Source organism: Vipera berus (assembly GCF_964194415.1).
Source record: "Vipera berus genome assembly, chromosome: 12".
NCBI classification, from domain to species: Eukaryota; Metazoa; Chordata; class Lepidosauria; order Squamata; family Viperidae; genus Vipera; species Vipera berus.
Genome location: NC_138215.1, coordinates 2,526,476 through 2,540,766, shown reverse-complemented (window position 1 = coordinate 2,540,766; position 14,291 = coordinate 2,526,476). Strand labels below are relative to the sequence as shown.

General features: G+C 44.0%; 1 protein-coding gene and 1 long non-coding RNA gene across 2 annotated transcripts in view; one reads left to right on the top strand and one right to left on the bottom strand.

Annotated features, from left to right (window-relative positions):
* Window positions 1-14,291, bottom strand: part of CORO2B (coronin 2B) — a gene marked incomplete at its 5' end in the record, with an annotated part of 36,802 nt that overhangs the window by 6,973 nt on the left and 15,538 nt on the right. The window contains 6 exons of the mRNA XM_081337731.1: window positions 623-719; window positions 2,280-2,384; window positions 4,160-4,276; window positions 5,821-5,985; window positions 7,265-7,414; window positions 11,197-11,313. Of these exons, the coding sequence (XP_081193857.1) occupies window positions 623-719; window positions 2,280-2,384; window positions 4,160-4,276; window positions 5,821-5,985; window positions 7,265-7,414; window positions 11,197-11,313 (751 nt within the window). The remainder of the gene's footprint in view (window positions 1-622; window positions 720-2,279; window positions 2,385-4,159; window positions 4,277-5,820; window positions 5,986-7,264; window positions 7,415-11,196; window positions 11,314-14,291) is intronic.
* On the top strand, window positions 7,370-10,186 carry LOC308673777. The gene is made up of 2 exons (XR_014027736.1): window positions 7,370-7,504; window positions 8,781-10,186. It is a non-coding gene; the product is annotated as an uncharacterized lncRNA (long non-coding RNA).

Here is a 14,291-nt window from a genome sequence, read left to right as displayed (position 1 = left end):
ACAGCACTAAATTGGTGCTTGATAAGAGTTAATGGAAATCGAGAGGGGCTGGACTTGGATCGTTTGTGGCAACCTAAGGCTTATTTCTCTCTTGATTTCACACCCAGGCCTGCTTCTCCTTCTCCTACATTGGCTGAATTATTGTTCTTCTATTCATAAACTCTCCACTGAAGGAGAAAAAGGAATCAGTCCCACATTAGTGAAAGGAAACCTTGAGAGTTGCCAAATCTTTTGGGGCAGGAAGAAAGTGGGAATAAAGGCAGGAAAGGTAAGGATTGGAAAACTAAACTGAAAAAGACATGGTGAGAGAGAAGCTCTGAAAAACACTGACCAAAAGAAAAGGAGCTTGGAATGACTTTGATGAAATATATTGTGACAGAAGAAGTCCTTGATGCTCTCTGAGCTTGGTTGTTTGCTTGCAGATGATTCATTGCCCAATCAGGTAACATCATCCGTGCAAGTGAGCACCAGGAACTCCACCGTTCAACCTTGAGCTACATATATACTTTTCTTTAGGAGAATAAGAACTTTGTGAAGCCGTGGCAGAAGGGCCATGGATATTTTTTCTCTGTATCTCAATCTTTTCTTTTAGACAGTCCAACAGACAATAAGCACCCCTTACCAAGGCCCTTTTGTGGGGCTGGAGAACGGAACTCCATCAGGTAGGTAAGGTATGGCTTCTCCGTGTTGATTTCATAGTAGCGGATATTCCCGTCTCCCTGAGGAGAGAAGAAGAAGAGGAGAGGTAAATCAGAGGCATCCTCTGAACATTATGAATTTGTTTATAAGAAAAAATAGACCTGTTGGAATGTGAGAAGACAAGACCATTACTGGGACAGTGGCGGAAAAGGTGTCACAAGCTTTTGAGGGCTCCCAAACTTCATTGTTTGAAATGAAGAACTGTGGAGAATTCAAAAGCTGGAGTAGGTTTGTTTTGTTTGAACTCACAGTCAGACATTCATTGGTCAATACTGTCAACAGGTTTATAGCAGCTTCCTTTAGAATTTCGTTTTTCCTCACAGCAGTTTTGTGAGGTATTTCATTTTAGGGCAGAAAAACTCAGGCTAGGTGATAAGAACTAAAGGTCAAGTTACTATCCCTCCAAAGTACTTAAAGAAGTGTTATTTATCACTAATAAGGCTAGATTGAATTAAATGTTATGCCTGTCAGAAAACAAGGGGATGGCCAATGTGTATCCATATTCCTGATCTCTGCTTTTAAAGCCCAACTTCACTCTGAGGAAGAAGACTCAGGTCCAGCTGGGTTAAATTCTTCCACTTGGTGGGGACAATCCTCAGTACTTCCTTATCTGTCTTTCCAGACCAAAGGCACATTCCTTCCATTATGTTGCCTTGCAGCGAGATGGATGGCAAGCAAATTTAATTTGTTATTAAATTAAATTACGGAAATTGTGGATATTTCTCTGAAATAGTTCCCCAAGAGTGAGCATCAACAGAGTGAAGTAAATGGAAAAGTCAGCCCACTGCAGCAACAGCTCTAACACACCTAACTCTACCCACAATTCACTGAACTTGCCAGTGAATTGGTCTCTCTTGACTTTTACATACCTTATGTGATCTTATTAGTTTCATCTACTGTAACTTCCCCTCATGACTTTAAGGGAGAGAAAACAAGTTGTATGAATTTCAACAAAACTAATTCTAAGAACGCATATACATAAAACTATAAACAATATTTAAATATTTAAACTGGTTGACATATTAGGTCAAAGATGGACAACTTGGCACCCCCAAATGCCCAAGATAGCCTTGGTGGAGCAGTGGGCTAATGCCTCCTTAAGTAACACCAGCTGCCTGCAATTAGTGCAGGTTCGCATCCCACCAGGCTCAAGGTTGACTCAGCCTTCCATCCTTCCGGGGTAGGTAAAATGAGGACCCAGATTGTTGGGGGCAATTAAGCTGACTTTGTAATAATGCCGCTTGGGGGGGGCGTGAAAGCCCTAATAAGCAGGCATATACATAGGATGAAGGCTACTGCTAAGCTTGTAAGCCGCCCTGAGTCTTCGGAGAAGGGCGGGATATAAATGGAATTAAAAAAAAAAAAAAAAGATAGGCCCGTGTCTAAATAGATTAAAATTTCACACGAGATCTTTGCAGTTAGGTTTTGGTCTTTGTCCCCAGTTCTAGATGAATGGGTGAGTGTAAATGTGTATACGCATGCTTCTCTCCCAGCAAAACCTGGACAGTGCAGAACACTTGCAGAATACCACATGCTCTTTGCAATGCAAGCATTTATGCTCAGAAACAAGCCTCACATACCTTGCCAGCCAGGTACAACATGTGGGTGTCAGCATCATAGAATGGGAAGAGAAGGCCTGATAATCCATCAATCTCTTCCTCTATCAGTGGCATGGATAGATCTTCCTGGGGGAATGCAAAACAAAAAAACATTTTGTCAGTTTGGGTGCAAATGGTGCAACTTTCAAGACAAATGCTAAACACAAAGTCATATTAAGTCCTTGAAGGTTATTTGGAAGCTTCAGCTGGTGCAAAGGGCTACGGCATGAGCAGTTAGTGTGTCTCTCGAATGGCATGTTGCAGCTGTTCTCCATGAGCTGCACTGACTGCCAGTTGGCTTCTAGATTCAAATCAAGGTGCTGGTTAAGGCCTTTGAAACCCTTCATGATATGGCAGGGGGTCATTTGAGGGAACACCTCCGTCCAATTACATCTCCGTCCCATCAGGTCCAACAGAAGAGGTATTCTGGGGATCGTATCCATTGAAGAGTTACAGATGACAGGACACAAGACATGGGCCTTTTCTGCCATGGGATCTGCTCTGTGGAACATCATCCACCCTGATATCCTTCAGAAAGTCCATTAAAACATGTTTGTGCCAGCAGGCTTGGGGTCTCAGGGTGATGGGGAATTAGTGACGTAGCTGCACTGGCCATAACAACAATTCCCTCTACTACATCATTACTAGTTAACTTTGATTGTGTTTTAATTGTTGACTTTTTTAATTGTTAGTTTTTTTATTATTATTTTATTGTACACTGCCCAAATTTGTGACATGGGCAGCTATATAAATGTGATATAGAATAGAATAGAATAGAATAGAATAGAATAGAATAGAATAGAATAGAATAGAATAGAATAGAATAGCGCCTTCAGCATGTTAGCTTAGCTCATACACTGCAGTAAGCCATAGCTTGCTTAATTATGGAGTTGTTGACTAACTCATGAGGTTCATACACTCAAGCCACAGTCACAAGGTCATGATTTACGAAGCGCTAGGTTCACACAATATATTAAGCTACTACTAGTACTTCTGTGTCAGAAACACCAAAGTTTTTTCTGCAGTGAAAGGATTTCCCAGTAACATCACTGTTACCCGGGGGACGCCCAGTTGGGGGCATCTTTCATGTCCCTGTGAAGTTGCCCCCATGAAGTTATCTACTTGCGATCATCCGCTTTCAAACTGCTGGGTCGAAAGGAGCTGTGACGGGAACTCAACCCGCCCCACGGCAGCAATGTGTCTCGAACATGAGGCTGCTGATCCTCAGCCCAGAGTTCTCACCTTGTGAGCCACTGCGCTCCTTAATATATTGAGCTGTAACCCAAATGGGGAAAAGCTAAAATCATTTGCAGGAAATGCTTCTGGCTGCTGGTACCAACTGTGTTGGTGAACTACCGTGTTTCCCCAAAAGTAAGACCTACCCCGAAAATAAGCCCTAGCTTGATTTTTGCGGGTGGGCCTATTATAAGCCCTACCCCCCAAAATAAGGCCTAGATTTGGGCAAGGCAGACACCTAAAAATCAAGCTAGCGCAGGGATGGTGGGGGGTGGAGCCTCTCCCAGCCAGCCCGCTTCTGCGGCATCCCCAGGCCTGCATTTCGCAGTCAGAGGCCTTCCAGAATGAAGCTGCTCCTTCGGCCGCAGAAGAAGTGGGCTGGCTAGGTGGGGCTGTCGGTGCTAGAGGTGAGTGGAAAAGACACTCCCCCCCTGAAAAAAAAGACCTGGTGCCTCTTTTGGAGGCAAAAATAAATAAATAAGATTGGGTATTATTTTCGGGGAAACGGCAAGAAAGAGGCAACCAGAAGTCTTTCTCTTCAATGATGTTGTAAAAGGAGATTTTTATGTTGTTTCGTTGGGCCTTTTACCTCGCACCTTGCACAAACATGCAATTATTTTCCTAACCTGATCCCAGAGAGCAATCTGCCTCGTGTTCCAGCGTGACACACCAGTTGTTAGAAGCCTCTTGATGTTCCCTAAGAAGACCACACGGTTCACACGGTGGTTCTTGCAGTTTGCCTCCTATGAAAACAAACACATCATTGACTCAGAAAGCTGGCTACTCCTTTGTTGGAATGGTTAAAAAAATCACCATCCAAAAACATAATTCTAAATTCCCAGATCTTAAGACAATATCATCCAACACCATGCATAAAAAAATAAAGGAACATTTTAATAGTTTTACATTATATGATGCAGTGAAATCTTGGTTTTCTCTACTGAAAATTGATTTTGGTTAGCAATTTCAGCCAGTGCGGCAGCAAGGGAGGATTGGGTCCCCCCAAGAATGGCCCCTGTGACCCCATCGCTCTGCTAGCTGCACTGGTCGCCAGTCTGCTTCTGGGTGCAACTCAGGGTGTTGGTGATCACCTTTAAAGCCCTTCATGGTCCAGGTTACCTGAGGGACCATTTCAGCCCACTGGGATCGGGGTGCACCACTCATGCCAACAGAGGAGGCCGGCTGTGCATTCCATCAGTCCGATTATTCTGGCTGGTGGGGTCCAGGATGAGGCCTTTCTCTGCTGTGGCCCCTGCCCTCTGGAACATCTCATTCCCGATGTGAGGTTGGCCCCAACTCTCCTATCCTTGAGTAACAACAGATCACTCCTCCCCAGACATCCCCATGTGTCTTTGGTTTTAATGTTTGTTCTTAACTTTTTATGTTTTAAATCTATGTAACTGTAAGCCATTCAGAGTTACCCTATGGTAAGATGGGTGGCCAATAACTTTTATAAACAAACAAACAAATAATTAACAAGCAAACAAACAAACCCATTGCTCGACAGCAGGGAGGTGGGAGGTATCATAGGGTAGCCTGAGGTCAGGGCTATCCCTTTCTTACCAAATGATTAACTACGTTCATTCTTTTCTCTCCACATTCCCCCTATAGATTCTTGAGTTACAGACACACTGACCTGTGGCCACAGTTGATGCTGGGACTGCAAGGAGGGCCCAAAAAAGTTGCAGTTGGGGCTGTTTTGACTTTTTTTTCTACAAACACCACCCAGATCACCTGTGCACAGTTCTGCTTCCAAAACTTAGGAAAGGCCTACTGTTGCACCAAATGCCAAAGTTAAAATTTCAAGCTGCTTAATTTAACACAGAGGAATCTGTCTATTTTTTTTAAGCTATAAACAGCCATTGATTTTGATCAGCAAATTTATTACAGGGGATGGGAGGTTGAAGTCTTTTTCCTTCAACCATATCCTTAACCTGAAATGCCCCTGTCTCAAACTGAAGACATTCTTCAGAGGAGTATTAGGCAGGGAAGGTAGATCTGAGAAACAAGATTACACGCCTGCTCTTCTGTATCTACCATTGTGATCACCAGGCATCATTCCTTATCGGTGGCTCTTTCAAAAAACCCTAGCCAGGTGACCAAATCAGAACTCCTCCACATCTTGTCTGTCTAAGCCAGGGGTGTCAAACTGCCGGCCCGCGGGCCGGATGCGTCATCCAGAAGCCGTGTCCACCCCATTGCCGGCAATGGCAAAACCATCCCGATACGTTGCCCAACATCACATGATGTTGCGAGTTTGACCTAGGCCCTCCAAAGAAGCTCCCACCTGGAGAACTTTGCCTGAACGTGGCTCAATGATCCGTAGCTTCCTGTCTTTGCAAGTGGTGGAGAGCAAACTGCCATTTGTGTTGAAGGACATGCAAAGGATGACGTCAGAGTGGCAGTCAATCATCTTCACCGGTTCACCAATATCTAAGTTCCAGATGAGGATCTGAGAAAGAAGATGCAGATCAAACAGAAACTGCACTGACTTGCTTACAGATATCTCACAGAAAATACTTTAATGTCTTCTCCCTCCTGCTATAGCTAAAATCATGGAGGAATGGTAAACAAGAAAATAAATCCAGCTCATCACTATTTGATATCTAAACTTTTTTGGCAACCACCAACCTTTTGGGAAATCAAGAGAGAATCAAGCTTTTCCCGAGCTCCCTGAGAAGGTCGAGTTACTTTCATGGCACAACATTGTCTGTTTTTAATTTAAGATATTCTGAATGTTTTGATGGTTCAGAGCATCTCCCAGAGCGATAAAGAGGTCAACCACAAGCATGAGGATGTTTGTCTTTGGAACAACTATATGCAAAAGCAAAAGGCTCTCCTAAAGAATGCTTCTGCCCCATCACAGCTTCATTTAGGAAACCTCCATTTCAGGGGACTTGTGTTAAGGTTCTCCAAGTAGAGACTAAGGATTAAGCATGGCATGCCTGGCTCATGCCCCAGCCAAACTGACGTGCCTCCCCAACAGCCTATACAGCATGTAACACTTTGGTAACAGACAAAGCAAAACGGTAAAACTAGCTGAAGGTCAGACCTCTTCAGTCTTCAAAGTAGAGTTTGCCTCTGCAGTCAGCAGTCTCCATTCCAAAGAGTGCTACCCAACAGACAGAGGGTGGCCTGGGCTCATACTATTGGGGGGAGGGGGGGCTGAATGACTGATGGTTCCATTGGAAGCACAGGCAAGTCTGGCCTATCAGCTTCCAGGGTAAATATATGCTCCAGTGAATAACCTTCAGGACTAGGACGGTTCTTTATGCTAAGAGGAGAGGCTGAAAATAGGGACCTTCTGAGTGAAATTGATTTTTCTTCCTGACATAATCTGCTCAAATGAGTCAGGCAAGAAACCACACAGGAGGAGACTAGAAAACCTCCAAGGTCCCTTCCGACTCTATTATTTTATGTCCTCTGTTCTTGTCATGTCGAAGTGGAGTGGGGGAGAAGGGGAAGCCTTTGCTGGTCTCTGCCCACAGAGACTCCCTTCAGCTCTTGGGGTTGGGGGAGGGGCTCTTGGCCACCTTTCTTCCTTCTATCATCCCAAGTGTTGAGAACTGCCACTTAAGGAGCTCTTTGTTAGGAGCCTCTGAAGCCGGCTGGGAGTCTAATTCAGCTCCTTTAAATTCTGACAGCATCTTTTCTCCTTAGCCTTAACGAAACTCGCTCGTGACATTTGCTCTTAAGAACACCCCAACCGCTCAGGATGGTTACCCGTTTACCTTATAGTCATATCCGGCACTGAACAGGATGTTGGTGGTGGTTGGGTGCCACTCGATGATGCCAACACGCCGGCTGTGGCCATACAGCTCCAGCACAGCCTCTGTCATGTTGCGCTTCAAGCCTCCATCCGGGATTTCCCATATCCGAACCTGGAAGGGCGAAAGAGCAAAGACTGCTGCGAGCCGAGCCTTCTGCCTCTCCACCTCACCAGACAAAGCCTGCTGAGCCTATTGGGAGAGGTAACAAGACTGAGAAGCTGGGGGGGTGGGGTTGGTGGCTTTAAATTACCCATTCCCACACATCTGGAAGCATCTGCCTTTTAAAAATAGGCCTGTCAAGACTTCCTGGAAACCTAGAGATCCCCTGAAAAAACTTGGCCTCTGGAGATTTTCCTTCCTCCTCCAGGCATCTCTCTGGACTCCTTTATAACTGTACTGGGCCCTTGATCCTTTGACAGTTCGACAGTGGTTTGGTTAACACCTGCAGATGCTGTCCATGGACACACCTGAAGGAGGGAGGGAGGGAGGGAGGGAAGGGCCCCGCCACCCAGAGTTGTACAGAACTCTTGCCCAGCTCTGCTCCCTGGGAAGCTCCTCCTCCTCCTCCTCCTCCTCCTTTTGCCTGTGCCAATCACTTACTTTGAGCCCCAGGTGACCTTGGGAAGGGGAGGTGAAGAAGGTCTGCGGCAGCAGCTCTCAGAGCAGGAAAGTAGCCAACTTCACACAAGCATGAAAGCACTGCATGGTTCGCTGGCTTCAGATTCACTGAGTCCATATTTCCATGTCATGATTTCAAAGACACAGTTTATGATTTAACCTGGGGTGGAGCTCAATAAATTTTGGTTTATTTAATAAATTCTGGCTCAAAAACACATTGCGTAATGTTTTGCAAAAGGCTGGCCCCATCCAACTCAGTAGCCCAGTTTGGAGCTTCCAGCGCAGAAGGGACTTCAAAGAAAAGTCAGGAGCACAAAGAACAAGATCCTATACCACAAGACGCCATTTCAGGTCGTTCTGGCCTGCCATAATTATACAAACCCTTTAGTCACCCTTCAGACTGCAAAGGAGACCCTCCACCGGGACCTATAAGGAGTCGGCACATCTGTGGGAGAGTTTTTAAAAAAATCAAAATAGTGCCCACAACCGTGCAATTGTCACTATCCATTTTTACATATGTTGTGTGCATGGTAGGATCACACAGTCATGGCTGCCATCTTTTGTCCCCGGTGAATATACCTGGGAGGGCAGAAATTAAAATGTCCATCTTTTTAATGCAACTGCATCCTTTACTGGGAGCTGCTATTACCTTGTAGCCATCACACCAGGCTTTGGATGGGGGGAATGGCTGATCTGTCCTAAATTGTAACCTGTGAACTCCCTGGGCAGAGAATCACCCCTTGCCTGCCTGCAAAGACTTGGGGAAAGGAGGCACCTTGTATAATCAGGCAACCTAATATAACTGAAGCCACAAACTGCTGCATCTTCTTCAACCTTTTGTTCTTCTGATTCCTTGGAGGGCCTGTGATCTTCAAGCCATGGAGGCTCCTGATAATAGGAGAAGACAAGAAGCAACGGATGGAAACTAATCAAGAGGAGAAGAAACCTAGAACTAAGGAGAAACTTCCTGACAGAACAATAAATCAGTGGAACAACTGGACAGCCATTTGTCTGAAATGGTATAGGATTTCCTGCCTGAGCAAGGGGTTGGGCTAGATGACCTCCAAGGTCCCTTCCAACTTCTTCTTCTTCTTCTTCTTCTTCTTCTTCTTCTTCTTCTTCTTCTTCTTCTTCTTCTTCTTCTTCTTCTTCTTCTTCTTCTTCTTCTTCTTCTTCTTCTTCTTCTTCTTCTTGTTATTATCATAGCAATAACACTTAGACTTATATACTGCTTCATATTGCTTCCCAGCCCTCTTTAAGTGGTTTACAGAGTCAGCCTGTTGCCCCCAACGATCTGGATCCACATTTTACCAACTTTGGAAGGATGGAAGGCTGAGTCAACCTTGAGGCCCATCAGGATCGAATTAATGGCAGTGGACAGAGCCAGCCTGCAAGACTGCATTCTAACCACTGGGAGCTGCCCCTCATTTCAAGCAGGGGCTCTTCTGCTCTGCATTATCACTGGTTTGAAATGGCTTCCATGGCTGGACAGGGGGCAGCACCCAGCAAGATCAGGCACCTGAATGGTGAGAGAGGAGGAGGATGGTCCACTTTGCAGGGAAGGAGAGGAAGGAGAGGAAACTGAAGTACCAAAGCCCTGGTCTTCTCCAAGGGGTTCAACTCTCACCTCTCAGCTATTTGTGCAATATGTGTAAACAAGCTTGTACATTGTCTTTCATGGGACAAAACCAATTTTTTAAAAATGCCATTAAATGTCAAATGTGTACATCACATTAAAAATGCCACCAATATTTAAAACCTGGGAGGGAAACCGAGGAAGGGGGGGTGTTACCTGTAGAGAAAAGTAGGGGGCAGTCACCTCCACTGAACCAGCTCTGGTGCCACTCACTTTTTCTCCATCCCAAGCTGGGTGTCAGATCCCCTCTATTTCACCTTTTTGGGGCTCTGCCATTCTAGTGGAAGCGGGGAGGTTTCACTTGTTTGGGAAGGGACTAGCAGAGGCATTTCCTTTACTTCATTCTCTACATCTTTGATGTATCCCTTTTGGTGTGAAAAGGGGGGAGGAATGGGTCAGGGGCTATCTGCCTTATCTCCGCTCCACGGTAAAGAAGAGGCTACACCTGGGAACCATCCCTTATTATTCTAGTTCCCATAACAACTTTGCACCTGTGGATTGGCTGGAAACGAACTGGACAGTTGGGCTCTAGGGATGTTTTAATGTACCGTTTTGTGCTGGAATTCTTTAGATCTTGCCTTGTCTTTCTGCTTTCACTGACTCTCAATAAAAGTTCCTGTTTGAAACAACGCTTGTTTCAAAAGTTCTGTTCTGAGTGCTAGCTGAGGCAAGACCTTACACTGGGGATGGTTTGAGTAGGAATTGGTGCTTTAGTCTTGCAGCACTCAGTCAATAGTCATAGAACTGGAGCAAGGTCATAGTTAAGGTGCAGGATATAGACCAGACAGCACCTGGGAGACTCTGGGTGTCTCTCTCTCAGCCCTGCCTACTTTGCAATTCTTTGTGGGGAGAGGAAGTGTAGCTCACTTCAGGCCCTGAAGGCAAGGTGGGCCAGAAACCTAACAAGGAGACAAATGAATCTGGTCTTACACAGGTGTGGGCTGCGGTTTGGCTTTTGGGTCCAGTTCGAAGTGAGAGTTTGGGTGTGGCTTAGTATCTCAGCCCTGATCTTCCCTTGAACATGGGAGGTCTTGGGTTCTCTTCCGTAGCAAAATTTGAGAAGCATCACAGGAGCTTGCAAAGACTAAGGGCACAGAAGGTGTCAAAAAGTGAAGATGGCAGCTGCAATGGCACAGTTGAGGCTCACTTAAAAAAGGAGCACAGCTTCAGCTATGATGCTGTGGCCACCATCCGCTCACTGTGCTTAGTGAAAGGAACTGGAACTAGAAAATCAAGGGAACCACAACAGATAGTGTGGGGCTTTGGGCTTTTTCCTAGCTCTCTTCCAGTGCAATGGACATAAGCAGCTACTGAGTAAATTCTTTTTTTAAAATCTGTACAACTATTTTTAAAGTTGCAATTATCCTTTTCTTATCATAGTGATGTAAGAATGTTATAAAACATGATGGAATACAATGAAAAGCCTATTACATAAAAGTAATGGTTTTTTTATAGGAATTATTTCAGATCAGTTGTTTTCAGATGTTTCCTGGCCTAAGAAGTCAGCAAACTGATGACAGCCTCTTGAATGACCTGTAAACCACGAAGGAAGAGGTTTGCCAAATGTGAAAAGATTTCAGCGTATCTGCTTTCAGCAGTTGGCTCCCCAAATACTGTTTGTGTAATCATCTTTACTTACTGAAGTGTCTTCTGAGCAAGAAGCAATGATATTTTCAATGAAGGGGTTCCACTTAATATCAAGCACGTTGCCTTGGTGGCCACAGACTTTGGGGTAGTTTGGTTCAATCCGGCCAGTCTGTAATAAAAGCAATCAAACATCCAGGATCATCAAAGCCTGTAGAGTCAATAAGACAACTTGCAATAGAAAATCAGCATGAGGGAGGCTGGATGGATTTATTACAGTTAACTGGTAACTACTTCTGCTTGCACTCTGACACAAAGATAGACATATTCTGGAGATTGAATTTATTACATTTAATTAAACAACAATTGACAAGAGAGGATATTAAGAAACAAACATGGGTTTTTGACCCAATATGATCTATTTATAACTTTTGGGATGATCCGGTATAGTTAAGATGCCATGGTAAATTTTCTATGAGTGGATTACAATAACAACTTGTTAACAGAGATCTGAAACTTTAATTTTGTTCTGTTTTACTATTATTGTTTTCCCCGCTAACTACTTTGTCACTAATATAACATATAGAAGACAGGTCAACAAGTTGCTAATAGATTTATTAGTTTAAAATTTTTGGGAGGGCCTGTTTCGCAAGAGGTGGGAACTAACTGTATATTAATCAGTATTCAACTAGAAGGAATAATATGGGTATACAGGTATTCCTTGAATTATGACAGTTCAGATAAGTTCAAAATTACGAATCCCCCCCCACAAAAGTACTTATGACCCAGTCCCGAAGTTACATATACTGCAGCACCACAGCAGTCGTTCACCCTTACGACCGACCGCAGAGACGTTGCAATATGTCCCCTGCCTATTTCCCACCCCCCTATCCTACCCTGCCAGGTCTCCCCAGGCCCTGGGCCTGTTTTGCTGGCCTCCCGCATCCCACTTGCTCCTCCATACCCCACTTCCCATTGCTTCCTTTTTGAAGACCGCTAGAGTTCCAGAACAGGTGGACCCACCTGGTAGAAAAGCTGAAGTCTTTTATTCAGATGCAGGTGGAGCTTTAGAAACATGAGATGTAAGGAAAACAACTTTGCCAGCATCTGAATAAAAGACTTCAGCTTTTCCGCCACGTAGGTCAGCGGGCAGGCGGGGGGGAGGGGAGAAAGCAACTATGGGTACCCCAAGGGATTGTAAGTGAGCATGAGGTATCTCAGTGGGTTGGGGGAGGCCTTGGCTGGCCTGTTCCAGCACTGGACCCTGTACGGCCTTCCCCATCCTTAGATACCTCATGTGCACTTAATGACCTGCACATTTGATCAGCAAAGGCGTTGGGTAAAGCAGGGAGGGATGCCATTAAATGAACATGATCCAATTAATGACTCCTCAGGTTACAAATGTAATTGGCAGGCTCTATTACATTCGTAATTCGAGGATTACCTGTACTGTACTGGGGGAGGTTTTGATGCACTTTTTAAAATGTTCTGAATGTTTTGTTTTTGTTTTTCTTTTGAAGGGTTCTGTAATTGGAACAAAAAGAAATTGTTTAGCCTAAGCATTGCTGTCTCGCTTCTGTAATCAGCATTTGTGTCAGGGATAAATTTCATGCAAGCGTGGGAAACATATACATGGATGTGATGTACTGAAGGAGGGAATAAGGAAGTGTACAGGAATGATTGATGTCTAAGGAATTGTAACAACTCTGTTGTCTGATTCTCATTGGCTAACAAAAGTTTATAAAGCAATGCTACTAACTTTCTAAGTTGTGGTACTTCTGAACACTACACTGCCAGTGTTCAGATTATGTTCCCACCCAGGACTTATTTTGACTGAAAATGAAGTGCTGTACCTTTAAGAAGCCTCTGCTTGAGTTTTCAGGTTTGGATTTTTTTATGATTTCTCAAGTTTTGCCAAGGGGCAGGGACCTTACACTTTTATGCCTTCTTGGATTTTTATTGAGTTTTGTCTTTTGTCTTTTAACTTTGTTCTGAATAAAATAAAATAAAATATTTTTTAAAAAAGAAAATCAACATGAACCAAGGAAGTTTCTGAACCTCTCAGATTAAAAGAAGTTTTATGGCTGATTAAAGGAAAAATAACTTGCTATTAAAATCTGATTTAGAATATGAGATGAATGAGAAGCTCTCTTTTAAGGAAGCAGGTTGTCTTCCTGAAAATTTCCAGCAAGTGGAATGGAAAACACCAAGTCAGTGAAAAGAAACTGAAAAAGTTAATACCACCGGGGAAGTTGTTTGGTTATTTGACTTTTTTTTTGCATTCACTTCCATATTCACTCTCGTTCAAGCTGAGGAGTTCTTTCTCCCGCAAGATGAAGTCATGGGCCCATTCAGGTTGGGATCCTGTCTGCAAAGAATCTTCCCAACCCAACCCTCTCAGGCTTAACCCAGAAAGAAGCTGTCCCTGAACCTAAAAGCAGCCATTCCAGTTTTCAGCAGGGGACTCCGGAGGCCCCAACCACTGAATTCAGACGTGACTCACTTAACAGCAGCTCAGAAAATGTTCTAGTTCCAATTATTGGTGATTTGTAGACTTAACTGGACTGAAGCCCATCAGATTCTCCATCAACAGCACTAAACGTCTGATGAACCCTGATGCTTTCATTCGTCTCACTCTGCCAGTCTTTCCACCTCGGTCCCTTTACTAATATTTGCAAATTAAGTTAGGAGATGTAAGCAATGCTTTATATTGATCTACCAAGCTCTCCTACCAGTTGATACCTAAGGGACAACCAGCCATAAAGAATACTCTGCCATCAAATGAAATGATAGTTTTATCTTCTATTCATTGATCTTTGACAGTGTTTCCAGATAAAATTCAAGATGAAATTATCATTTCATTTGATGTCACCATACTCTATACCAATAGATTCAGAACTAGCAAAAGAATCCATGGCAACCGTACTACACAACACACCTGACCTAGTCAAATATACCGAGATTGAAATACCCAGAATCAAAGACCTTACCAGTGATGGAAATAAAAACAGGGATGATCTATAATATAGCATAAAGATTGTTAACAGCCACTCTGTAGGACAGGCAGGCAGAAGACTAGCAGAGCACATCCATGAATACCAACTAGCAGTCAGAACCTCTTTAATTTCACAACTGGGAAACTGTGAGCAT